At 35.2% G+C, this 27,573-nt stretch overlaps 1 protein-coding gene across 5 annotated transcripts in view; it reads left to right on the top strand.

The window, feature by feature from the left end:
* Nucleotides 1–27,573, top strand: part of ERBB4 (erb-b2 receptor tyrosine kinase 4) — a 1,197,143-nt gene that overhangs the window by 878,854 nt on the left and 290,716 nt on the right. For 2 of the 5 annotated variants that reach the window (XM_056111671.1, XM_056111669.1), the window contains exons 13-16: nt 6,306–6,438; nt 12,021–12,114; nt 18,741–18,895; nt 25,797–25,871. In XM_056111671.1, coding sequence (XP_055967646.1) covers nt 6,306–6,438; nt 12,021–12,114; nt 18,741–18,895; nt 25,797–25,871 — 457 coding nt within the window. Of the gene's footprint in view, nt 1–6,305; nt 6,439–12,020; nt 12,115–18,740; nt 18,896–25,630; nt 25,676–25,796; nt 25,872–27,573 lie in introns of all 5 variants that reach the window. The other 3 variants (XM_056111672.1, XM_056111670.1, XM_056111668.1) reach the window with 2 other exon arrangements.

Below are 27,573 nucleotides of genomic sequence, written 5' to 3'. Positions count from 1 at the left end.
TAAGGAAGTAAAGGACCTGTACAAAGAAAACTACAAAACGCTACTTCAGGAAATAAAAGAGGACATGAGGAAATGGAAAGATATCCCCTGCTCATGGGTCGGGAGACTTAACATTGTCAAAATGGCAATACTACCGAAAGCATTGTATAAATTCAATGCAATCCCTATAAGGATACCCATGATATTCTTCAAAGAAATGGAGCAAACACTCCTGAAATTTATATGGAACAATAAGCCCCCACGAATAGCTAAAGCAATTCTTGGGAAAAAGAAAATGGGAGGAATCAACCTCCCGAACTTCAAACTGTACTACAAAGCAGTAATAATTAAAACAGCATGGTACTGGAACAAAGGCAGAACTGCAGACCAATGGAACAGGGTTGAATACACTGACATCTCCCCTCAATCATATGATCATCTAATCTTTGATAAAGTTGCAAGTAATGTGAAGTGGAGTAAGGAAAGCCTCTTTAATAAATTGTGTTGGCATCACTGGACGGCTACATGCAAAACAATAGGCTCAGAACTCTGCCTAACACCATGTACAAAAGTAAGATCAAAATGGATTAAAGACCTCAACATCAGACCAGAAACCATAAGGTACATTGAAGATAAAGTTGGCAAAACCCTCCATGACATTGAAGCTAATGGTATCTTCAAAGATGCCACGCCACTGGCCGAGCAAGTGAAAACAGACATAGATAAATGGGACTATCTTAAACTAAGAAGCTTCTGCACCTCCAAAGAAACAGTGACCAAAATACAAAGACAGTCTACAGAATGGGAAAGGATATTCACCGAATACACATCTGACAAGGGGTTGATATCCAGGATATACAAAATACTGGTTAAACTCCACAAGAAGAAAACATCCAACCCCATCCAAAAATGGGGCAATGAAATGAACAGAAACTTTCTCAAAGAAGAAATCCGAATGGCAAAAAAGCACATGAGAAAATGCTCTACATCATTAATCATCAGGGAGATGCAGATCAAAACCACAATGAGATACCATCTCACACCTCAGAGACTGGCCCACATTCAAAAGAACAAAAGCAACCGATGCTGGCGTGGATGTGGCGAGAAAGGGACACTCCTTCACTGTTGGTGGGAATGTCCACTGGTTCAGCCCTTCTGGAAAACAGTATGGACGATTCTCAAAAAATTAGAAATTGAGCTCCCATTTGACCCAGCAATACCACTCCTGGGAATATATCCCAGAGAGGCAAAAATGTATAGTTGAAGTGACATCTGCACTTGTTTGTTCATTGCAGCCCTCTTTACAATAGCCAGAAACTGGAAGAAACCTGAATGCCCAAGAACAGATGACTGGTTAAAGAAACTTTGGTACATCTACACAATGGAGTACTATGTAGCTCTTAGAAAAGATGAAGTCATGAAATTTACATACAAGTGGTACAATATGGAAAGTATCATGCTAAGCGAAATGAGTCAGAAAGAGAGGGATAGACATAGAAAGATTGCATTCATCTGGGGGATATAAAGTAACAAAGTATGAGATTAATACCCAAGAATAGCTGAGATCAGCACCAGGAGGATTACTCCATAACTTAGAGGCCAGCCGGGTATCCTAGAGGAAAGGGCTATTCAGATAGAGAAGGGAACACCAAATAAAGGATGTTTGGAGGATCCTCCCAGGAGGGGAGATGCATGTCGAAAGTAGACTATGGACTGAACATGTTTGCCACTCAATGCCTCTTTTGCGGACCACAACACCCAAAAGGAGAGAGAGAACACAGGGGATTGCCCTGCCACAGAGACAGGGGGGATGGGGGGATGGGGGTGGGAGGGATATTATCCATGGTGGTGGAAAATGGGCACTGGTGGAGGGATGGGTATCTGATCATTGTATAATTGAAACCAAAGCACAAAAAATTGTAAATCTACAACTTTAAAAAAAATAAAATAAAATAAAGGGGAAAAAATGTCTTATAAAATAGCAGTCTATAAACTTTGAGTTAGCTAAGATAATAATATATATAAAAAAAAGATAATTATTTCTATACAAGAATATATTGTTTTGTTTTTGTTCATTTAGGGTATCTTTAAATATTACGTTGATCTCCTATTTTGAATAACTATAAAATTAGTATATAAATAACTATAAAATTTGAATAACTATATAATTAGGCCTTTGATTCTGTTGAGACGGAAGCGGTCATTGAAGCCCTAGCCAATCAGGGCATTCAAGCCCAATACATCAGGATTGTCCGTGAGCTGTATTGCGGATTCACTACCAGGATCTCACCATTCTACAAAGAAGTGATCGTTGATATCAAGAGAGGGGTGCAGCAGGGTAATACCATTTCACCGAAACTCTTCAGTGCCACCCTCGAGAACATCATGCGACGACTGGAATGGGAAGGAATGGGAGTGAAGATAGATGGTCGGCAACTACACCACCTCCGCTTTGCTGATGACATTGTTTTAATAACACCAAACATCAGCCAAGCAGCACAAATCCTGGCCGACTTTGACCGTGAGTGTGGAAAGGTAGGACTACAGCTGAATCTTACGAAGACAATGTTTATGAGAAACAGCCTTGTTCCTGACGCCCCATTCGCTCTCAATGGAACGACCATCTCCGAATGCTACAGCTATGTGTACCTAGGTCGAGAGGTCAACATGACAAATGACCTGGCACCCGAGCTGTGCAGGAGGAAGAGAGCGGCTTGGAACGCCTTCAAGAATGTCGAAGAAATAGCTAAGAGGACTAAGAACCTCCGGCTCCGGGCACATCTCTTTGATTCCACTGTTCTTCCTGCATTAACATAAGCCTCAGAGACCTGGGCCCTACGCAAACAAGATGAGAATGCTATTCAGGTCTCCCAAAGAAGAATAGAAAGAGCTATGCTTGGAATATCACGTTTCACTCAAATGAGAGAATGAATCCGGAGTTCTGACATCCGTTGACGATCAAGAATCAGGGACGCTGTCTCATTTGCCAAGGTGTCAAAAATCAGATGGGCTGGTCACGTAATGAGATTTAAAGACTACCGCTGGACTAGAGCTGTTACTGACTGGATTCCACGGGATGTCAAAAGACCGCGTGGCCGCCCACCTACCAGATGGTCAGACTTCTTCGTCAAGATCATGAACGATCGGTTTGAGGCCCTTCATGTTCCCGGAGCGAACAGATGCCATTGGGCTACACTAGCACGCGACAGGGACAAATGGAGATGTTACTGGTGCCCGCTCAAGCAAATCGAGGACTAACAGGAAATTAAGTGATTTAAGTGATAAAATTAGTAAATTAAATATGAATGGAAGGAAAACTGATTTTAAACTAATTTTATAGATGCGTCAAAATTGAGGGTATTTTGGAAATAATTTTTATTAAATTGGTGTATACAGACAAATAGTAAGTAATCCAACTTTGTATGTTAAGAAGTAAATATAGGAAGTTTTTTTCTAGTTCATATGGATTAACAGAAAGCAGATTTATCCATCCTCATAAAATAATCTAAACACAAAAGGTCTGAAATGACAGTTTTCAAGAAATTGGATATCAGAAAAGAAGCATAATTATTCCTGGGGTTAAGGAAAGAAATGAGGTTGCCTTATGATTCTCTTGGTTATTTATTTGAGAGAATTTTAGGGCACCACATAGCCAGGAGTGAATCCATGAGAGTCCCCCAAAGTACTGAGTTGTCAAAATGGAGGTGAGAATTCAGGAGACTAATACAATTCACATAACTTTGCTGGGAAGAAAAGGCAACACAGATAGAAAAACATACTTCAAGAAAGTTGAAAGGTAGGCTTTCATACAGGAAGAATAAAAACATCAAACTATAGATAAGAGCTCCAACTACGTAACTGAAAGGATATGTAGGCCTTTTTATTTACTTCTACTCAAAAAGAACTCTATTGTTTTGAATAAAATATAAGAATTATTATAGAGGGGCTGGAGCATAACATAGCGGGTAGGGCAGTTGCCTTGCACACGGCCGGCCCAGTTTCGATTCCCAGCATCCCATATGGTCTCCCGAGTACTGCAAGGAGTAATTACTGAGTGCATGAGCCAGTGGTAACCCCTGTGCGTCACGGGGTGTGACCCCCCCAAAAAAATTAAAAAGAATTATTTTAGGGTAAATAATTGATTCAGAGACGATCAAATTACAATAAAAAAAGTAGAGAAAGTGAGCTGGAAAGATAGAATAGTTAAGGTGACTGCTAATTCTAGTTTGATTCCATATAATACATATTTAATCCTAAACACTGCTAGGAATGACCCCTGAGCACAGAGTCACGAGTAAACTCTCAGTACTGCTATTTGCTCATTACGAAAACAAAAAATAAAATAGAAGAGAGACTCACTACCACATCTACAAGACACAGACTTCCAGTACAAATATGAATTTACTTTCAGCCTTACTGTGGGATTCAGACTTATGCTGTGCACAGAATGAATCATATCCGGCCTATGGACTTAGGCTGTAAGTATATATATCATAAATTTCCCACATCTCTAGTTTTCAGATGTCAGTTAGTACTAATTTTAGCCAATCTCAATACTTGTCTGAACTTATTCCATATGACAAATTCAAAATGCATATCTGTATATGTTAATATAGTAAATTAAACCCAATATGCATAAATTACGTATTTTATATATTTACGTTTTGTTACGAAGCTGGAGCTATAGCACAGCTGGTAAGGCATTTGTCTTGCACGCGACCAAGCCGAGTTCAATTCCTCTGCCCCCTCTTGGAGAGCCCGTCAAGGTACTGAGAGTATCTCGCCTGCACAGCAAAGCCTGGCAAGCTCCCCGTGATGTATTTGATATATCAAAAACAGTAATAACAAGTCTCACAATTTGTTGTGAGATGTTACTGGCGCCCGCTTGAGCAAATCGATGAACAACGGGAGGACAGTGCTATAGTGCTACAGTGCAAGTTTTGTTACACTTTCTATATTTTGTGAAATTATATGTATCTTAAGTAGTATTGTGCACGTAAATGAATCATGTCCTTATGTTAAAACAAAACCCAAACTATTTTTAAAGGAAAAAAATGGGGAAAAAATTGTAACCATAAGTTAGGCACATATTTCATTCTTAACTATAATGCCCAAAGCAAAATTCATAAAATATGCCTTGATAAATTAGACTTCAAACTTTAAAACTTCTACTTTTTAAGAGATAGTACTAAAAGAATAAAAAGATGAGGCTATGACAGGGAGAAAATAAATTATATAAGGAACCTCCAGTACTTGATAGTAAGAAAACAATCGAAAATAAAATGCATCAAAGATTAAGTGACACTTTACTAAACAAAGTATGTGATTAGCAAATAACATTAAAATATGCTCTCCATATTTTAAGAAAGGTAAATCACCATTACTACTCTACTACATATTTCTGTGTTACAGGAACATTCAGCATTATCCTAAACCACCTTAAAAATGGTCTGGTCCAAGCACATTAAATTTCACAACTTATAGTGTTGGTATATAATCAGATTAAGACAATTTCTCTAGTTTTGATATTTTTTGTATTCTTAATAGTTCTTAAAACCACTACAAATTGCATTTTGTATGCTTCAAATACCAGATTTTTTGATACCAAGAACAGCATTTGTGGTACTTCTTTTACTGTCTATCTACCTATCTATCAATCTATTTATCTACCTATCTACCATCCTATCTGTCATCTCTATGTGGGTTGATAGATACAGTGTTTCTTATACATTGGTTATGTATCATTGGTTATACTAATTCATGGAGCTCTCATATGGATTTGAAAACAATATGTATGTGTTAAAAGACAAAGGGCTGGCTTGGGAAAGTTGTATTTATTGCCTTAATTGGAAATTTAATTTCTGTCACCTCTTCTATATAGAGTTTTGGTATAGGCAATTGAAGTCCATGCAATCTTGGGCCGGAGCGATAGCACGGCGGGTAGGGCATTTGCCTTGCATGCAGCCGACCCGGGTTCAATCCCCGGCATCCCATATGGTCCCCCAAGCACCACCAGGAGTGATTCCTGAGTGCAGAGCCAGGAATGACCCCTGAGCATCGCTGGGTGTGACCCAAAAAGCAAAAAAAAAAAATCCATGCAATCTTAATAACATTACAGTGGTATAACCAGTGACTTGCCCTGTAATATGAAAGAAGTTACTTAGAGGTAGAGTAGGTGATAGGGACTGGGTAGATCCGAATTGTTTCCCACAGATCTCTTTTCTAAAGAAAACTCATTTAGGGATACCTTTGCCTGGGAAGATTTAAACTTAAGCTGTGACATAGCAATCTGTTTTACTCTCACCTGATTTTGGTGTGACTTTCAGCTGCGGAAGGAATGGTGTGTAATCGTCTGTGTTCCAGTGATGGCTGTTGGGGACCTGGGCCAGACCAGTGCCTGTCATGTCGCCGTTTCAGCAGGGGACGGACCTGTATAGAGTCTTGTAATCTCTATGACGGGTGAGAATATCACATTTTTTGTCATAAATTGTAAGATATTTTATGCAGATATATTCACACGTCTGTGTGTGTGTGTGTGTGTGTGTGTGTGTGTGTGGGTGTGTTTGAACCGTTTGAAGCACATGCAGCAGTATTTAGGGCTTACTTCTGGCTCTGTGCCCAGGGATCATGGTGAACAGGTCTTAGAAGACCATCTGTAGAGCAGGGATTGAACCATCCTTATTCATATGCAAAACAAGTGCCTTAACATCTATAATGAATCTCCTACCTGAAATTTAAGGTATCACATTTAAAAGTTTAAGATTCAAATAAAAAATACAGGAAAATGATAAAGTTCCACAATGCATATTCTCTCAAGCATTTGTTTTTGTTGTTTTGAGGCCTTACTCCTGACTCTGTGCTCAGGAATCATCCTGACAGTGTTCAGGGGGCCATATTTGGTGCTAGGGATCAAACCCAGGTCAGTTTATACAAGAAACATGCTGGATCTGCTTTACTATAATTCCTGATTGCTTCAACATTTTTAAAGAAATCTTTCCATTGTATAAAGGAAACAAACCATGCATAATTATTTAAGGAGAAATAATTTAATTTGAAATAAAAATCCTGTATGTGTTTTGTGTGCGTGGCTGGAGCGATAGCCCAGTGGTAGGGCGTTTGCCTTACAAGCGGCCAACATGGCCGACCTGAGTTCGATTCCTTCGCCCCTCTCGGAGAGCCCGGCAAGCTACCGAGAGTATCTTGCCTGTACGGCAGAGCCTGGCAAGCTCCCCGTGACGACGTACTCGATATGCCAAACACAGTAACAACAAATCTCATGACGGAGACGTTACTGGGCCCACTCGAGCAAATCGATGAACAACAGGAGGACCAGGACCGTGATGTGTTTTGTGCACATTTTTGCAAAGTGTGCCAAATAGGTTGAAAACATGCTTAAGCAAATTTAAAATATACATTATGATTTTCCAGTATTATTGTCCCTCTCATATGATTCTATTGTCTTTATTTCCTCATTATTTTGTGTAGTTTTATCTATAATTTGGTATATGTATAATTTTTTTCACATTCAAACTGTGAGTCTATTTGATTGTGTTTTAGGAAAGAAACATTTTTATGTATGACAATTGCATAGCTCTACAGAAAAACTCATTGTGATTTCTATTTGGGCAGTTTTTGTTAAGTGTTCTACCATTTTCTAAAAATAACTGAGTAGATGTTTTATGTCGGGTATTTTAAATTCCTTCTGGTACTATAATAATCACATTACAACAATAAAATCTAGTTTATGCCTTGTTGCATGACTTTTCACATACACATAAAATCACTTTATCATAACATGCCATTTCATGCATCACAGTTGTCCTTCATTAGGGTGATAATGCAATTTAGTGTTGTTCCTTTGTCAGATTCCCTTCTATTGGTTACTGGAAGAATTTATGAAAGCTTTGTAAAAGTATATATTTGTAGTTCTTTAATTCCTTCTTCTAGCATGCGAATTATCATATTTTGACCAGTTTCCAGCATTGTGCATTTGCATTTCACATCAGGATAGAAATCCATGCATCCTAATGATAGTTTTAATTCCCATCTAAAAATTAGCAAAACCAATTTCTTTCATGAAATTTTATAGAATAAAATTAAATAATTTACCTTCAGAAATGGGCTGGAGCGATAGCACAGCGGTAGGGCGTTTGCCTTGCCTGCACTCAATCCGGCCGAGCCAGGTTCGATTCCTCCACCCCTCTTGGAGAGCCTGGCAAGCTACCGAGACATATTCAATATGCCAAAACACAGTAACAACAAGTCTCAAAAATAGAGATGTTACTGGGCCTGCTCGAGCAAATTGATGAACAATGGGAGGACAGTGACAGTGACAGTGACAGTGACCTTCAGAAATTGTGGTACATGTCTTGCTCACAGTTATCCCCAATTTTATAGTCAGAACAACATACTCTGTCATGCACTGCACTGCCCTGGAAACAAACCAAAATCCCAAAATAAAATAAAGGAAGAATTGTGTTTTTGTTTTCTTTTTGTGTCACATCCGCCAATGTTCAGGGGTTACTCCTGGCTCTGCACTCAGGAATTACTCCTGGTAGTGCTTGGGGGACCATATGGGATATGAACCTGGGTTTGCCATGTGCAAGGCAAACACCCTACCTGCTGTGCTATCACTCCAGCCCCATGGAAGGATTTTTTTAAATAAAAGTCTGATGTGCTTCTTGCCTGCCCAGTGTTAGATTCCTTATTTTCAATAGTATTGACTAATTTCTCACAAAAAAATACTTAGTGATTAAAACAGGCTTTTTGAAGGAATGTATTCAGATACCAATTTTATTATTTTATGGTTTAAATGGTCAACCTTGGGTTAAATGATTTAATTATTCTAAACTTGAGTTTCTTATAAGGAAAGGGAAGTAATAATAGTGTCAACTTCACAGGGTAGGATTTCTTATAGGGAAATGGGAGAAATAATGGTGACAGGCTATACATCATCAGTTGAGATGATACATAAGAAAGTTATTTTTAGATTGTCTACCACTAAAATAACCATTGCCTTTATGGGTCTGTTATTAAATTATTAAAACAACACTCACCTATAAAATGACAGAAAGCTTGAGCACCATTAGGAGTAACCCTAAGCAAGTAGTAACTCTGAACATTGCAGGTTATGGCCCAAACTCCTGCCTCCTTGACCTCATAATAAATGCAGAAATAAAAATTTGTGTCATTTACCAAAATTAGGGAGACATTTTATATATAAAATACATTGATGACCATTGAAACAGAAATTTTAAATGAAGTTTCTGACAGAGAAAAGAACTGTCATTTCTTCATTGTTAGTGTTTAAATCTAGGTCATACAAATCAGAAATCTCAGATTATTTCTGATCTAAAAAAGTAGTTCAATTCTTTGAAACTTTAATAATAAGGAAATATAAAAAAATGTCAGTATAAGCTTTGTACAGACATTCTTCTATTTAATCATCATTGTTTCTCTTGGAAAAAATACTGCTCTTTTACCAAAAGCACTTAAAAAACAGGCTAGAGAAGTGAAGACATATACTCCTAGCATTGGTGCTGGGATATAATTTGAGAAAACTGAGTTTCAAAGCATTTGATCATGATCAATAATTGGCCAAGATTTAAAGCACAATCACAAAACTTCACAGGAATATATAGCAAAAATGCAAGTGACCAATAACACAGTATGCAGAACTGGATACTGTGTTCAGTAGATCCGGTTTTTTAGGTTACATTCAAGGGTTAGGGAATCTGTGGAAAATTCACAGTAGAATCACTAGGAAACAAATAAGAAAAAAACAAATATTAGGAATACAAAAAATAAAAAATAGAAGTAACTAACACTACAAAGAGAAGCTGTTCTGAGAATAGAAAAGAACAAAGTCAGAAGACCCATTAATGGAATTTTATGGGGAAAAGGCAATTAGATTTTCTGCTTCATTTTTTAAAAGCACCTATTCATTCCATTCTAAAATAGTGTGTATAGGGAATAAGACCTTGGGGTGAGGGGGGAGAAAATAAAGGTAGAGTGGCCAGATAGAATACAACCAGGCTTAATTCCTATACCACATGATTGTCTAAGCATCATTAGATATAGCCATGGAGGCCACAAAGGATCATAATGCAGCCCTGAAAATCCCAGCACCACTGCAGTGGACAGGTAAGCCTAGCAGTGCAGGCCCTGGGGAGCCCACATCCTCAGAATAGCTTGTATGGGCCCTTTGACTCCCTGAGTAACACCGCCTCCTCTAAAAAGTAAATAAAATAAAAGCAGGATATAGGTTTTGGTATCAGAATTTTTGACCTTTATTTAATAACACAACCCTTTGTTTACCCAAGAAATTATATATTACGTACCTTGTTGATGATTGTATGCATTACTATTACTATAATCTAATTTCCAGAGATCAATAATGCTTTTGGCTCTCTCTTCAATTTAGTGACTGAGCAGTCACTCTTGCCAAAATACAAGGTCATTTTGATCTTTGTGTTTTTGAAATTTACTTCGTTGAGTACTTTATACCACTCATGCTGGTGAAACTTGCTAAAGAATTTGTGCTTATGGAACCTTTTAAACAAAGGAAAAGTCATGAAAAGTTTATGTCAAAACTCATCACTTCACTTTAAAAAATGAAAATTCCATAGAACTAAACACACATATATATTATGAAGCCATCCATTCATGCTACATATTTTGGAAAACCAAGCTTAATTATTTTGACTTTGAGTAGACATAGTCTTAATTAAATAAACAGAAAAGAAAAGGTTTGTACTCCTATTATTTATCTAGGTTTTACATGAACTCATCTTCTATATAAAAAATTAGTAAGTCAGTATGACAAAGAATAAATTTAAATTTATTACTGAACTAATACACAATTGCCATGTTTTCTATGTATTAGCTTATAATATATGGATATGGTAATTAAATGAATATAAATATTTAGTCAAATTTTATTAATGAGGGTCCAGAGAGATAAAATCATGGGTTATGTGCCTGTCTGGCATGCAGCCAATCATGGTTCAATCCCTGCACTACAGATGATCTTCAAAGCACCACAGAAGCAACAGCATCACCAGGTGTGCATCAAAAAACAAACAAACAAAATTCCAATAATGACCTTAAAGTAATATTCTAGATTTTCTTTACTCAGTACTTTAATTCCTTGTATTTTGTGGCAAAGATTTTATTAAAACCTAATGTATATGGCAAATACCTAATTTTTCAAATCAAAATTTTTATTCACTACTTATTGAAAAATGTATATGTTGATAATATTTAGTATCAAACTAGATATCAAATGGAAGGTCCAGAACTCAAATAATCATCATCTCTCTTCTAATAATTAAGTTATAGAATGGTTCCATCAGACTGTTTTGGTTTCTTTTTAAACAATAGAACTGCTTCAGAAAGAATTTAAAGGAAATAACATATAGAGATATTACATAAATAGCTTAAGATAATCCAACCACCACACACAAAAAAAGCGTTCTTTTATTTTTATTTTTTAAAAATCTCCAAGGCAGGTACTATAAAAGAAGAAATGAAATCAAAAACTTTTTGAAGTTTTAACAAAAGAGAAATTAAAGAGTCTTGGGATTTGAAGGACAAGTTTGCGGAATATTCTTGTGACTTAAAAACAAGGAAAATGTCATAGTTCTTTCAAAGTTTACAAAAATTAAGCTGCATTCAGAAATATTTTATAGAGAGACAAACAGGCATAGTTTTACTTTAGAAAGGTAAAAATAGTTCTGCTGCATCATCAGAAAAATCATAACTTTTTTTTTAAAGAGTATCTCTCACAAGAGAGAGGTTTTCTGAATGAGTGTGTCATAGAACCCAGAGAGGGCACGCAGAACCATCTGGCTGCAGTTTATCTTTTCTCCTAATGGAGAACTTATTCCTTAATGTACAGGAAAATGATTCTGATGCTCCTGGCACATAGAGAAACAGACTCCAGAATATATTCTGCCAATAGTACTTTTAGCAGATGTTACTCCATTTGTTATGTTGACAGCTTGTTTGCACACTGCCTGATGCAGCTGATGTTTTCACAGTGAATTTCGGGAGTTTGAGAATGGTTCCATCTGTGTGGAATGTGACCCCCAGTGTGAGAAGATGGAGGATGGTCTCCTCACCTGCCATGGACCGGTAAGCCTGAAAACATCTGTGGTCATGTTGGCTTATTCATGTATGAATGTTTCTTGTGTCATTGTTTTATTGTTCATTCATCCATTCAATAAGCATTTGTAGTGAACTATAGGGAGTCTTGGTTGACATGTCGTGGTTGACATGTTAGCCTCAAGAGGCTTACAGCTTAGTAATAGAGATGAAATATTTTAAGATTAGATTTCTCGAATATGTGTGTCCAGATAATATATTTAAAAAGAAGACATGAAGCTATCTCTGAAGATTTCACAGCATTAAAAGAAAAGGAAGAGTATCAAGTAATGAAACTAAAGAGAACAATTATTTAGATTCAAATATATATATAAATTGTACAGAAACTCAGTGGGAGAATAAAATAAATGTATCTTTGTGATGGAAATTGGAGCATCAGGAAAGGCACTAGGAAGTGTTGGAGGAGAATCTTGAATGAGGAAACTAAGAAATGCAAATGTGAAAGTTCATGTTGTGTTTGAAGTAAAATTTAACAAGTAATTAAGTCTAGTCGTATTGTGAAGGACAGTGGAAAGAAGAAAAAGGAGGAATTATAAACTAAATTCGTAGGCAGTGTGATAAACATCAAGGTAGAGAGAAAACCTGAGCTGTGAGAATCAAAGCAAAGGCTATTGAACCAGGAAAGTTTTCATGCATAAATTGGCATTAAAGCAGTTTTTAAATAGTTTTCCATAGGAAATGATAATTATATATTTAGACCTTCCCTTTGGCTCCCATCATTTAACTTTCTCTTAATAATGAGGTCAAGTATGATTTTGTCATTCCAAAGTGTCATATTCATCCTTCTTTAGGCAAATTTCCAGTTTATTTGTGTATTAACTCATCTTGTTGATAATTTGGGGATCAACATTGGGGTTTAGACAAGAGCTCAATATTGCTCCATAAGAATTCATTTGAAAATTAAATAATATTAATTTTCTACCAGAGTGCTTATTCAGCACTTAATTAGCTTAGAAAAAATATCATTGAGCCCTCCAAACTTCCATTAGGCCCCAATGAGCTGTTCTGGAACTTCATCTAAAGAAGGATGTGGAAAACTTGGACAGTTCAGAGGACTACCACAAGGATGATTAAGCTTGGAAAATCAGACCTCTGAGAAAAAGAAGTGGTGTGATTTGGCATGAAGAACCAAAGTCTAAAAGACATTTTAATATGTAATAATCTCCAAGTAAGTATGCAAAGGGCATATGTAGCTATATTCGTTCTCCACTAAGGATAGTAATGAAAAATACATTTAATCTGCAGCATGAGAAATGTGGATTCTTTAAAGTCGTTGATTAAACTCTGGGAAGTAAAATTCTATAATAGAATTCAGCTATTTATATAAAGACATTATCAAAGCTAACATTTTTGGTATATTTTTGATCACAACTCATGGTCAGTGTCTTTCAGAGAGATTGAGACTTAAAGATTTCATGATTAGAAAAATCAAGGATGTGTTCATTTCCTCTGAACAAGGCAAACTGCAAAGCAGCTTCCTATTTTCTATCCATATGCTGCTTTTAAGTAGAAAATAGTGCTATTAAGTGACTAACTTAATATTTTCAAATGCATATATTTTTCAAAGCTTACATGTTCATTCATTTGTATCTTGATAAAATTGAGGGAGTTTATATTTGTTTGAAAAGTTAGTATACCTACAATTTAATAATCGCTGCTGGGGCTAGAGAGCTAGGACAGCAAGCAGGGTGCTTGCCTTGCATGTGGCAGACATGGTTTTAATCCGTGGCATCCCATATGCTACCCAGGAGTGAGCAAGGAGTAAGTCCTGAGTACCAAAGTGTATAACCCCTAAACAAAAAGAAAAAACAATAAATTCAGTCAAAAAATACAAATAGGTGTTTAATGAACACTTGTTGATTCTGCGATAGCAGTGTTGTTAGTCATTAAAAATCACCATGCGCCACCAGGAGTGATAGTTCAAGAGCCAGAGCACACATAGGAGACTCAGACTCCATCCATCCCTGACACTATGATCCCTGAGCACCTTAAAGCCTGATCTCTGAGCACAGAGCCAGAAGTAGCTCCTAAGTACAACTAGATGTGGTCCCAAACATTCTATCTCCCCACCAAAATATCACTACCCAGGGGCAAAATTGTGATTAGAGAAGGCAATAATTTAGAAGTAGAAAATGCTTTATTTCGCTTAAGTAGGCATCTGTGACAGATCAATGCATGAGGTCAAGTCAACTTAATTATTTGATGAGGAAGACTTTAAATGCTAAGTAGTTTTGAACCCAATGTTATTTGGAGTGTGACATCTGCAAAACTGTGCGTTCAAATCATAGCCTGGACTCTGCTCCAATTAGTCGGTTGTTTGCTTTTAGCAGTTACAGTTTATATTAAGTTGTTGTCTATTTCTGTGCTCACATATTGATTATCACAAATAGAGACAGAGGTGTTTTGGGGTGCTCTGTGTCAGACATAAACTACTTAAAATATCTGAAAGATTCTGGAACGTCCTCAATGAGATTGCAAGCATTCATGGAGAGAGGGAAATAAATCATAAAGCTAGTTCACTTTTCCACGCAATATTAAACATTCTGTTGTTAGTGGTCATATTTTTCTGATCTGGCAATTATTTAATAAGTCTTAAATATCTATATGTATTAAATTGAGTTATATGCTAAAATGTGATTTTTTACATTTAATTTACATTTTTAATCAATTGAACATATGATATTTAAAAAAGGTTACTCCATAACTCAGAAAGTCTATATGGAGGGAGGATTTAAAAAGCATATTTTACATTCTTTTTATTTCACTTTTTTTTCTTCACAAGTAACAATGTCTATAATACAATATGGATGAAATACTTTCTGAAACTATGATAGCTGTATGTAAAATGGGATGGTATTATCCTACTTAAATGTGACAGAAATCCAGAATAATCTTGAGAGGGATAATTTGAAACGAAGGAGGACTCCACTTTTATATTCTTATTTGCACTTGGTCTCCTTTATATCCTTTCTTTTCTTTACTTTCTTTTCTCTTTTACAATTTTATCCTGTCTGCTTACTTTCACTGCTCATTTGCAGTGACATCAATGTGAGATGAAGAATAACAAGACAAATTAGGAAAAGTTGTAGAAGACCAAATATAAGCCAGGGAGGCCGAAAGAGAAAAGAGGAGACAGGGGGAGGAGGCAGACTTTAAAAATGCTTTTTTTTTTTTTATAAAACCTAAGACAGCTATTAAAATCAGTCCAATAAAGATTCTGCTGACTTTACAGCCTAACTTGCAAAAGTAATGTGTAAATCCTTTTCATGTAATACATAGTCTAAGTCTGAGAAACTTTCTTAGACAATTTCCTTCACAGTGATTTTATAGTCGTTCAGGCTGCTTTGAGCTTATGGCACCCCAACCTCTTCTGTGGGGTCCCTACATGATGGCAGCGGGAATGGGAGGCATTTGCACTTTAGCACTGGTGGTCTCATACATAAAACATTCTATCTAATGTCATTGTCCAGAGAAAAACAGGTCGCACCTCTCATGTAAAGTCTAGTATAGTCATCTCTATGACTGAAGTAGAAGAGAATGGGATATTGGTGAATAGTAGTTTTGTCTCTTAATGTAGATACCAGAGAAAAACATCAATTGCCTAAAGGAATTAGGTGTAATTTTTCTATTAGGATTTAGTCTGTCCTTTAGTTGTCTGTAGTGAGTCCAATATTCTTTAATTTAAAATTAGAGACAAAGACTAATGCTGCTTTCACCTGTGTTTTCTGCTATTGCATTTATCTGTTCACTCACTGCACCTAGATTCATAATAGCTTCATCATCTATGATAGTAAAGTAAGCAATAGACTTACCTATATCGTTTTAAACTTTTGTATTATGCAAATGAGATGAAATTCAGTACATTTCATTCCTTTTGAAAATGTTCAGGATGTTTTTCAATATGTCAGCTTAGGATATTTGGTTTTGTATCCTGACACTACAGTCAAATACAAGAATCTTTAGAAACAAAGATACTCAAAAGTAAAATTCTAAAGTACACTCCCAGATAAACTATTGATTTATTTTATACATTTTATATCTTCTGATTTTATTTGGACATTCTTTTATATATCAAGAGTTTTTATATAAAAAATCAAATTCTGCCTATTACCTAATTTACTCAGAGCATATTTTGCAATAAATTTTATATGTTCCTTGTCTTGTACAGTGAGTGATGCCACTGAGCAGACTTGCATAGTAAATAATTTTGTTTAATAGACAGCATGCCAGTATCTATAAGCAGGTGTTAACATTGGAAACATATGAATTATTCTCTTTTTTATGTATGAAGTAAGAAAAAAATTTTGACAAGAGAAAACCTCAGTTTAAACCGAATAATTTTTTGCACTCTAAGTCTCAAGTCAAAATAGTGAAATAGGTGCCCAGTGGATCTCTCCTGTCTCCAGTTATCAAAGACCCTTCCCCTGAATTACATTTTGTTCTTGATACCATGCTTCTTCATTAGCATCCCTGATCTTTAATCTGTAAACATAAATATTACATATTTCTATTTTCTAAAGCTTTATATTACCGACATGAAATGTTGGTTGCTTTTGGAAAACCTTTAATGTACTCCCCCAAATGTATTGATTCTTACACACTAAACTTAATAACTGGTATTTGGCATATTGGGTACACCATGGGGAGTTTGCCAGACTCTGCCGTGTGGGCAGGTTACATTCGGTACCCAATATGCCAAATACCAGTAACAATGATGGGTCTCATTCTCCTAACCCTGAAAGAGCCTTGAATATGGCACTTTTTAAAAAATCTCAGGGCTAGGACGAAGGAGACGTTACTGGGGCCTGCTCGAGGCAATCGGCGAATAACAGGATGGTCATGATTGTGATCGTGAAACTTAATAACTAACTATCTAAAATATGTCTCTGTTTTTCTTTTCTTTCCAAATATGTTCTATAAGTTACCCTATACTTAGTTATCCAAGTTGTGTTTGATATGCACTCTATCTTTTTTATCCAAGTTGTGTTTGATATGTACAATTATACTTGTTGAAACCCTATGGATATAGATTTGAGGGAGAAGTAGAAAAGAAAAGTTTGTGGGAAGAAATGGAAAAGAAATAAGAAATGCTAAGAAACATGATGCTCAAGAAGTGTCTATTGTGATTGTTTTTAATTATACTTTTTATGACATTTAAGTAGAGATACTCAGATTGTCTCTAATTAACAATATATGTGATGAAATCTTGTATCATAAACAAATGTATGAGGTGACTCAGTCAGTTATATGTAAATTTCCAGTGCTCATTTCTACATTGTTTTTCATTCTTGATAATTTTTCCCATAAAGTATTATTTTATAACTATCTACTTTAATGTAATTTTTAAAATTTGTTGTCATAATACATCTTTATAAGACCTCTCACATTATTTGAGTTTTAATAGTAATGTCCTATAGCACTGACCTCCCCCTGTTCATCAATTTGCTCGAGCAGGCACCAGTAATGTCTCCATTGTGAGACTTGTTACTGTTTTTGGCACATAGAATATGCCACGGGGAGCTTGCCAGGCTCTGCTATGCGAGCAGGATACTCTCAGTAGCTTGCCATGCTCTCTGAGAGGAACAGAGGAATTGAATTTGGGTTGGCCGCGTGCAAGGCAAACACCTTACTAGCTGTGCTATTGCTCCGGTCCTGAGTTTTAATAATGTCCCACAAATAGAATATAATTTTTAGCACAATTACAGGCTGATTTAAGACCCACATAAACTGTCACTGTGACTGTCCTCCTGTTGTTCACAATTTTCTCAAGCAGGCCCATGAATGTCTCCATCATGAGACTTTGTTGTTACTGTGTTTGGTATATCGAATACATCACAGGTAGCTTGCCAGACTTTATCGGGTGGGTGAGATACTCTTGGTAGTCTGCCGGGCTCTCCGAGAGGGCCAGAGGAATCGAACTTGGGTTGGCTATGTTGGCTACGTGCAAGGCAAACAAACTACCCACTGTGCTATTGCTCCAGCCCAGCATAAACTTATAGTGGCTAGCATAAACTAAAAAAATTATTTATTGTCTAAACACCCTGATTCCTGGCAATCTAAATGTAGAAAAAATTAAAGTTCCAATCGACATTACACAACTAAAGCAATGTTTATATCTCACTCTTAATGAAATTCATTGTAACCTATTTTCTTTAATATCCTGTTCCTCATTAACTATTTCATAAGAATGCTCACATATGTTTATTGTGATAAAATGATCTGAGAGAGAGCACATTGTTTCTAATTATTTCTGTATATCAATAACATCAAAATAAATGACTGAAAGAAAATGCGGAGTCCTATAGAAAAGGTGTCCAATATTTTTGCTAAATGATGTATTCGATCTGCCAAACACAGTAACAATTGTCACAATGGAGATGTTACTGGGTCCGCTCTAGCAAATCGATGAACAACGGGAGGACAGTGACAGTGACAGTGACAGAGAATCTATAATACTTGTACCTCTATTTGTACTGCTGAAAACATCTACCAGTTCCCAAGTTTAGCCACCAGCTGAGTCACGTTTGGTAAATCAGACTATTTCCCAGAGGAAATTCCAGCGATGTTTTTATTTTGCTTTATTTTTCAATCCTTAGGGACCTGACAACTGTACAAAGTGCTCTCACTTTAAAGATGGACCAAACTGTGTGGAAAAATGTCCAGATGGCTTGCAGGGTACAAATAGTTTTATTTTCAAGTATGCTGACCAGGATCGGGAATGCCACCCATGCCATCCAAATTGTACTCAGGGGTAAGCAAGCTTTTTGCTAAGTGATTCACAAAAAGTAAAATGCATATCTTTATCCTTGCTACTGTCTCTTAGATATTAATATTCTCATGCAAAACTGTATTCTACTTAAAATTTGTTCTTAGAAAAAGTTATTTCTAAGGGTTCATATTTTATGAATGAAAAACAAGTCATATTTATAATCTCAAAATATTTTTAGTCAACATTAACTTTAACCATTTTTAACACCTCTGTGGAACCTATTTCAGCTATAGTTTGTTTCATGGATCTGAGAAATTCTTTCAACTTTGAGTGGGTACTGAATATGAGAAATGACAAAATAGGAATCATACCTCTAAGATTTGTAACACATTTTTTTTTAACAGAAGCGTCTCTTTCAGTTTTTTTTAATTAAGTTTCTAATGGAAATTGTTTATTTCTCTTTATTTTTATATCCTGCTTAAAGTAAATACCTCTTTTAGATAAACAATGCCTCAGGTAAAGCTTTAACAAAGTATAAGTAAAAGCAGTGATTTCAGTGGAAAAATGTGGTTTTATAGTCATAATATTTCAGTTAAATTTTATACATGTTATTTAATTATATGTTAACCAATAAGGCAGAATTGAATTGATATAGGATACTATTATGAGTACACATTTTTTAAAAAGATGCATTTTAAAAAGAATAATTATTATGTTATCTTTAATAATGCAAATATTTTCAACAAAAGCATTCCACATTCTGTTAACTATTTTGTCCATAAAACCTCTTCTCTGCTATGAGCACACACATGCATGCAAAAACACATGTGCAACAGGTATTCTCAACACACACTTGTTGAGGACTATTTCTATCAGGGGAGTAGACATGATATTCCATTGAAAACAACAACAACAAGGATTTTCTGCCAGTTTAAGGGCTAGTTATTAGAGGATTTTGAAGAAGTTAAGCAAACAGAATCATTTTCTGCCAAGAGGACATTGATTTACAGATGCTGCCACAATTTCCTGCAGGTCAAGAAATCACTTTAAGTCACTCTGTGAAGTGGCAGATCATCAAAGGTAAAGTAATATTGTGCCATTCAAATTCAAATTCAGTTCAGAAGAGCTAACATCATCTCATTGGATTAGACATAAGCACGTAGGTTGAAGATCTTAAACTAGTCACTTTGCTTCAAGGAAACTGAAAAAAATAGATTAGTCCCCTTGAGAGTTAGGTGCGCACTTGAGTTCAGAGTATTTCATGAAGGAAAACTTGCACTGCTGGTGCGGGAGGGAGAGTCAGTAATGGAAAGAGAAAACTTTACTTGCTAAAATAATCATCCACAGAGGGTTTTATTGTTTTGCAGCTAAAATTAAACCAGTAAATTATTCAATATAATGTTGATGTCAACAGCTGTTGCCATCAAAATGAGACCTTTTGCTGTTTCTGCAAATCTAATTACAACAAAGCCATCAGGGAAATGAAAGCGAGATCACAGATCTATAGTCTCGATGTGTGACTTGTATGTCTTCATACCCTTTTAAATAAAGATTATATAATCACTCTAATGAAAACATATAGTGGAGGGAAATATAAAAGACAATAAAGAGATCAGTTTACTGTAACAAAATTTTGGCTGTCACTCTAAAGGGAGTATGGGGTATAATAGGCACAAATCTCATAGTATCACTGGGAACTCCAAGTAAATACAATATTGTCTTTAAAGACACTGGTGCAAATATGGTTAGACACACCTTGATTGCTCCACTCCCTAGAATCTTCCAAGATAAAGAGATTCTGTAATGTCAGACTTAGGTCCGAATAGGTGTTTATTTGTGTTCACTTAGCTTTCTGTTTTTCATCCTTTTACAAAAGTTCTCATTATTACACAGGTTTACACACTTCAGAAAAGTGCTGTAGTTTGAGCACCAGAAAGAATTCCACAAAAGTGGAGCCCCTAAATTCCCATTTTCTTTCTATCTTCCTGAGTTGAAATGCAGCACTGTGCTTTCTGATTCCTTAGTAAATAATAAGGTCTGGTAGCAGCATGGAGATAAGATCCTTCCCTATAAAGTTCTCACCAGCAGAGGGATGGTAGGACAAGTCACTGGTCTGATTACTAAACCCTATCAATAAGCTTGAGCTCCTCAGACCACCTCCACTTTGGAAAGTGACATTTCTTGTATATGCCAATATTATGTGAGATAGATAATTCGAGAGCCAACTTAATGGAAATAGACTTTCAAATCACACATTTTTTAGAATGAAAGTTCTTACTTTGAATTCTATTTAATGATTTTTTTGAAAATAAAATTATCTGTGTAATACGTTAAAAGCACTTTTACTACTGTAAAAGTACATTAAATATATTGGCTCTAATAAGTTCTTAGGATAATTTTTAAATAGATTATCCATTTAACACCTATCAGAAAATTCTCACTAATACTCCTAGAGGAAAAAGGAATAACATTCCCTTTGGCCTAAGCTAGAGAACTATTATTATAGCAGCTTTTTCTCATTTTATTCATTCTTCAACTTTGTGTCATATGTATTCAACTTCAAAAAAGTTCTTTTGAACAAACTTATATGCTTTCAGTATACTTGATAACAGAAAGGAGTGAGATAGAACTCTTCACCATTAGGAATTTAAATTACCATCAATTTCTATTCTTACATTTTAGATTCTTCCTTTAGAGATTCTTATCATGAAATTTTATTTTATTTTGTTTGGGGGGCCATGCCTGACTGTACTCAGGGCTTACTCCTGGTTCTGTGCTCAGGCATCACTCTGGCCAGGGTCTGGGGACTATATGGGGTGCCTGTGATAGAACCCAGTTGGCTGCAGGCAAGGTGAGTGCTCTACCAGCTATGCTATCACTGCTCCACTATCATGGAATTTTTATTTTTATTTTTTATTTATTTATTTTTTTGCTTTTTGGGTCACACACGGCAATGCTTAGGGGTTACTCCTGGCTCATGTACTCAGGAATTGCTCCTGGCGGTGCTCGGGGGACCATATGGGATGCTGGGAATCGAACCTGTGTTGGCCATGTTGGCTGCATGCAAGGCAAATGCCCTACCTGCTATGCTATCGCACCAGATCCTATCATGGAATTTTTAAACAACAAGCAAGAATTTAAAACTGAACAGCTATTTTCATGTTTGGAATTATCAAATTGCAAGGGGTATTTTATTTGTTTTTATTGTTGTTGTTGTTTGAGGGTCCGTATTCAGAAGTGTTCAGGTCTTACTCTTGACTCTGAGATAAGGGGATTGCTCCTGGTGAGGTTTGGAGGCCACACTGACTTTTGGGGATAGGCCCCTGGTCATCTGCTTACAAGGCAAGCTCCCTACCTGCTGCGCTAGAACTCTGGCCCCAAGGTGGCAATTTTTAAGAGGACATATAAACTTAATTTTACATGCAATTAAGTAAATAGAAATAAAGTCTAGAATTATGTCTTCCCCAATATCAACTTTGTTCATGATACTTGTCAATTTTAGATGTAAGCCATGGAATGAGGTATTTACCTTATAAGGTATCTCTAAAAATCATATTAAAATGACAATAATTGCTATTATATTTAATGACTAAATTTAATTCATAACAATGGCTTAATAAGTAGTTCATATTTTTATTAATATGGCAATAAAATTTTATTGGTGATGATAAGGAAAGGATTCCTTGTGGAATTACTATCTATACTGTTTTAATTGAAAATTTAGTTTCTCTGTTTCACTTTAAAAACTAGAGGACATTTTGTCAAAATATACACTTGTGTTAGTATTACTGGTACAAGGTAGTTTTCTATTAGTAAATGCTAGCAAATGTTAAACATGAATAAATATTTTCAGATGTATTTGAAATATTATGCTCATATGTCATAGTTTATTTTTTCTGAACTTTCTCTAAAGTTTCTGCTTCTAATGCTATTTTTTAAAAAAATATTATTTCATGCTTTCTTTTAGTTTCTCTTCCAGATTTTAATGTTTCTAACACCATAATGAATGTGTCCATCATTTAGTAATCCTGTTAAATAAATTTAAATAGCATGTAATAATTATAGTTACTTATATGTAGAGCATACAAAAATTGAAATGAAGTGTAAATCTTACTAAATTCACTAGCATTTTAAAAAATATCCTACCATTTGTCATACCATTACTTTTGCCTTTTATTTTTCTTTGATCTTAGTTCATAAATATGCTAAAGAAACCACACGATCTCAACATATATTCTTGATTTGATACCTGTCACCTTAGACCCTTTCCTGTTTTTCTAATCTAATCTGTTAATTTCAGTTTGCTTACTGAAGACACAGCAAACTAAATTCTAGTAACTTTCACAATAACAACTTAAAATATTCTAAATAGTTTTCTCTTACTGTACTAGACATCTTGATTTTAATCTATTTTCCCCTCAGTGTTTATTTAGGTATCATGATTTACAATCCACTTAAGAATGACATTTTAAGTATGCAATGCACCAACACCACACTCATCACTGGGAAGGTTTGAGCAGTGTCAAACTCTGCTTACTCCCACTGCCTGTCCCACTCTCATTGGAAACTGCTCTATATATTCTGATTCTCAGATTTTAAAATATAGTTATGATCACTCCTTTTCCCCAAAGTTCTGTTTTGAAATGGCTTCCTTGACTTCCTGTTACCTATCTTGCACATGCCAGAGTCTATATTTTTTTCCACTGACTTCCGAAGCATATAGTCTTCACATTCTAGAATGTTCAGTATTCTTCTTTTAACTTCCCCTATTGCCTCATTTTGTGCTCTCCGACTGGTCACATTCGCTGTCGTTGTCAATATGCAGTCTATGTTTCCTAGCATCTAATTCTTTTTCCTTCTGTTTTTTACCTGCTAGGAATCACTGACATCCATCCTTGATTTCCAGCACTTTAAAAAAAAAATAGTAACCTCACTTTATAAGGGTGAGCAAGACTCTCTGAAGCTGTGCTCCTCTAAGTCACAGTATCTTGTCACCTATTTTATTCGTCACATTATACACATACATCTGTTTATACACCTGTCATCTTCATTAAATTGTGTGCTCATTGAGAATAGCTAAAGTGTTCTAATTCATATTTCCCCCCTTCTAGCTTCTAGAGCACTTAGAAAGCATAAAGCACTCCTTTTCCCTGCTAACTGGATAATATTTTTTATTCCAATCTAAAGTTGAATTTCACCTTATTTATTTATACCTTTTTAAGATTATTATAAAGACACAGATTACAAACTAACTGCAGCTGTATGATTCTTACTTAGAAGAAATGGAATAGACTTTACAAAAATAATTATTGCTAAGTAACAGCGATAGCACAGAGGGTAAGGTGTTTGCCTTGCACGTGGCCGACCATTATTTTGTGCAAAAAAATGACAAGAAAGCCACTTACATAGTAATACACTTATTTATAGTTTCCTGTTTTAAAAATGGTTTAGATCATACATTGTTATCATTTTAATACTGTACTTTATTGTTTTTAATTTATTTATTTAAAAATTCTTTTTATAAAATATTTTCTCCAATTATGTTTTTCCTATACTTTTAAAAATCAACTGCTGGGTTGGGGAAAACTGTTTTCTAATAGAAATGTTATAAAGAATGTTGATGAGAATGGAATTAGTGCAATTATAATTTTACATTGTCATATTAGTTCATCTATGTTCACAGTTAAATGCATAATGAACAACCTGGTTTTACATCTGAACTCTTTGCTATATAATGTTTGAATTTTACTTTTCAGTTTTATTAACTTGAATTAAAAAATACTTTTTATTTCCAGCAAAATTAGTTAGTTCTAAAGTCATCATTGTAAAGGCAATCTATGAATGCACTGGAGTCAAATGACTTTGATCAGAAAAATAAATAATTCAAGTTCACTGGAAAATAAAGAATATATTTTCTAAAATTTTAAAATGATGTTTTGGAAATTATATATTAACATTCTATGCAATATTATAATTTTTCTAATGTATATCTAATGTATTTAATGTACAGTGGATTCATTAACTGGATTTCAACTTATTGATTTTATTTGAGACTATTTTATTTTGTATTGTCAGGCTCAATATTATGGAAGTATAGAAACCTGTCCATTTTTAGTTTTTTGCCCATTTTGCGCTTTTGAAAGGGAGTGTCAGGACAAACGGCACTATGGTTAAACCAGTTATCTTGCTTTATAAACAAATTCGCATTTAAAGATAAGTATGTTTTTGTAATACAGTCACAAGTAAAAAATAGACCAGTGTGAGTATGTAAAGATCCATGAGAATTACATTAAAGTATTTTAACTCATTCTCTGTAAAATTCATTTTCTAATTAAGATTAAGCATCAGTGCGTCTTATATTAAATAGCACATCTTTCTCATTGATCTTTTCTTATTTAAATTTAGGCATTTGGGGAGACTCTTAATATGCAAAACAAATTATAGTGATTAAAATTCCAAGATATATAGTGAATGTTTCAAATGAATTTTACTTATTAGCACTGAGCTACATGTATCTGGAAGATTTATCCACAGTAGCAGAGTAAAATTTTTTTATTGTGGGCCTCTTTCCTTACATGCTACTGGGAAGTTGTAACTCATTTCTGCATGACCATCAAGCAATAAGGCTCTCTCTGGTTTTAAATCCAGGTTATTTAGAAATTGTTTTAATTGTTATTGAGATAATTATGCACTGGGTATTTTTCATCATGCTGATTCTTTTTTAAAAAATGTCTAATCTTTTTTTCCTTGTGTTTTTACAATTTGGATCTTTTGCAGGTGCATAGGCTCAAGTATTGAGGACTGCATTGGCCTGATGGATAGGTACTTGGCGTGCTTGCTTCCCATGTTCTTTCCTCCAGGCTCCATGTGTGAGCACCGTTGCATGTATGTGCATGCCACTGTGAATGGAGAATGATGTTTTCTATTCTGTAATTGCCTGCAGGTGTAGCGGTCCCACTAGTCATGACTGCATTTACTACCCTTGGACGGGCCATTCCACTTTACCACAACATGCTAGGTAACATCTACCATGTTTCCATTTTTTTTTCCATTCAAATTCCCTTCCAGTTATCATAGATAAAACGTACTAACCAGTTGGTTGATAATTCGTGAAATTAAAAAGTTCTGGAGAGATGGGAGACTTAACTTTTCAAGTCACACATTTGTCTCTTCCTTCATTAACATTTGAGATTCCAAATTATTGTCATTCATCTTTAATTTTTTATACTTGAAAATAATTCTAAATTACTGATTTCTAACCTTAATTGAATAGCTTGTTATTAATTCTATAGTTGATTGCAAAAACAGTATTTTATATGAATTGATCTATTTTATATGATATTCATTACTTGATTTGGTTTTATGATTTAATATTCCTTTAAACTGGTTGGTATATGTCCTAGGTTCTAATTTTTAGAGATATAGAAAGTACTTTCTTTAGGTAAAAGTACAAGTTGAAAATTAAAAATAAAAACATATGAAACTTCTTCCTATAAAAACCTGTACTGACTGTGATAGCTTCATTTATAGTCAATCAAAACTTGGAATTTTCATGTTCTTCAGTTGCATTAGATCCATACATTATAACACCTCTCAGCAGTGCAAAGACACAAACTTCTGATATTCACACATGGCTGAATATCAACGGCATTATGCTAAATGAAGTAAGCTAGACCTCAAAGGACACTTTCTATAAGTTTCCATTGACTTGGCCTGTGGAAAAGCTAAAAACAATAGGACATTAAAGTAATTAATGTCACAAGGATCTTTGGGATTAAAAAGATGAGAATTCAAAACAGCTTTAAGAAATTTTGGGAGGTAATAGAATTGTTCTATTTATCTTGATGGTGATGATTGTGGCAACAATGAGCTTGTCATAACTTATAAATTGGTATATCATAAATGGTGAATATAATTCAATAAACCTGATTTGTGAATTTTAGGAAAACAATAACTTTACAATGACAGAACGATTGCTGATTTCTTCATAAAAACAAATTAATTCTATTATTTTCGAAGAAAATAACATTAAAATGAGCAAAATGAGAAGACCAACTATTTATTTATTTATTTATTTTTATGTAGGAGTACTGCTATTTATTCAGCCACTGATTAGCTGATTGAATTGGACCAACTATTTATTTTTAACGTTAACTTTTCTATCCAAGTACACCATGTATAATGTAAGTGATAGGTCCATGAAACTCAGCCAACATAGAGATAGAGACAAATAAAGTGAAGGAAATAGGAGAAGTTGATTGGGGGCGTGGGTGCTCTCTGGCTGAATTACATGAACCTTGGTGAGCCTGGGGTAAAGTGGAACACTGGGAGAGACTAAGGGGGCTTCTAAGTTGCCTTGGGTAGGTAAAGGGGAGAAGAGAACAAAGACCAGTAGAGCAGGTGTGCTTGGTCTGGTCTGTTATCCCCTGTAGGAGATGGGTTTGAGGAAGCATAGGATGCAGCCTGGGGGCTTCCTGTCGCTAGGTGGGCCATAAGTCCCGTCTTCCTCGGTGGAAACAGGTTGATCTCTGGAGAATGCTGCTGTCTCATTACCTGGATGCCATTTGGTCCAAGCATACCTCACAGTAAGATGAAATAAAACAAAAGTATGAAGTTTAGAAATCTTTCCAAATGAAACATTTGTGTAACTAGCAGCTAGATCATGAAACTGAATTAGAACATGACCTCAGAAAATCCTGTCCCATTAAAAAAATAGCCAG

The sequence above is a fragment of the Sorex fumeus genome, unplaced genomic scaffold, assembly GCF_029834395.1.
Source record: "Sorex fumeus unplaced genomic scaffold, SorFum_2.1 ptg000014l, whole genome shotgun sequence".
In the NCBI taxonomy this organism is placed as follows: Eukaryota; Metazoa; Chordata; class Mammalia; order Eulipotyphla; family Soricidae; genus Sorex; species Sorex fumeus.
This window is presented reverse-complemented; position numbering and strand designations above follow the sequence as displayed.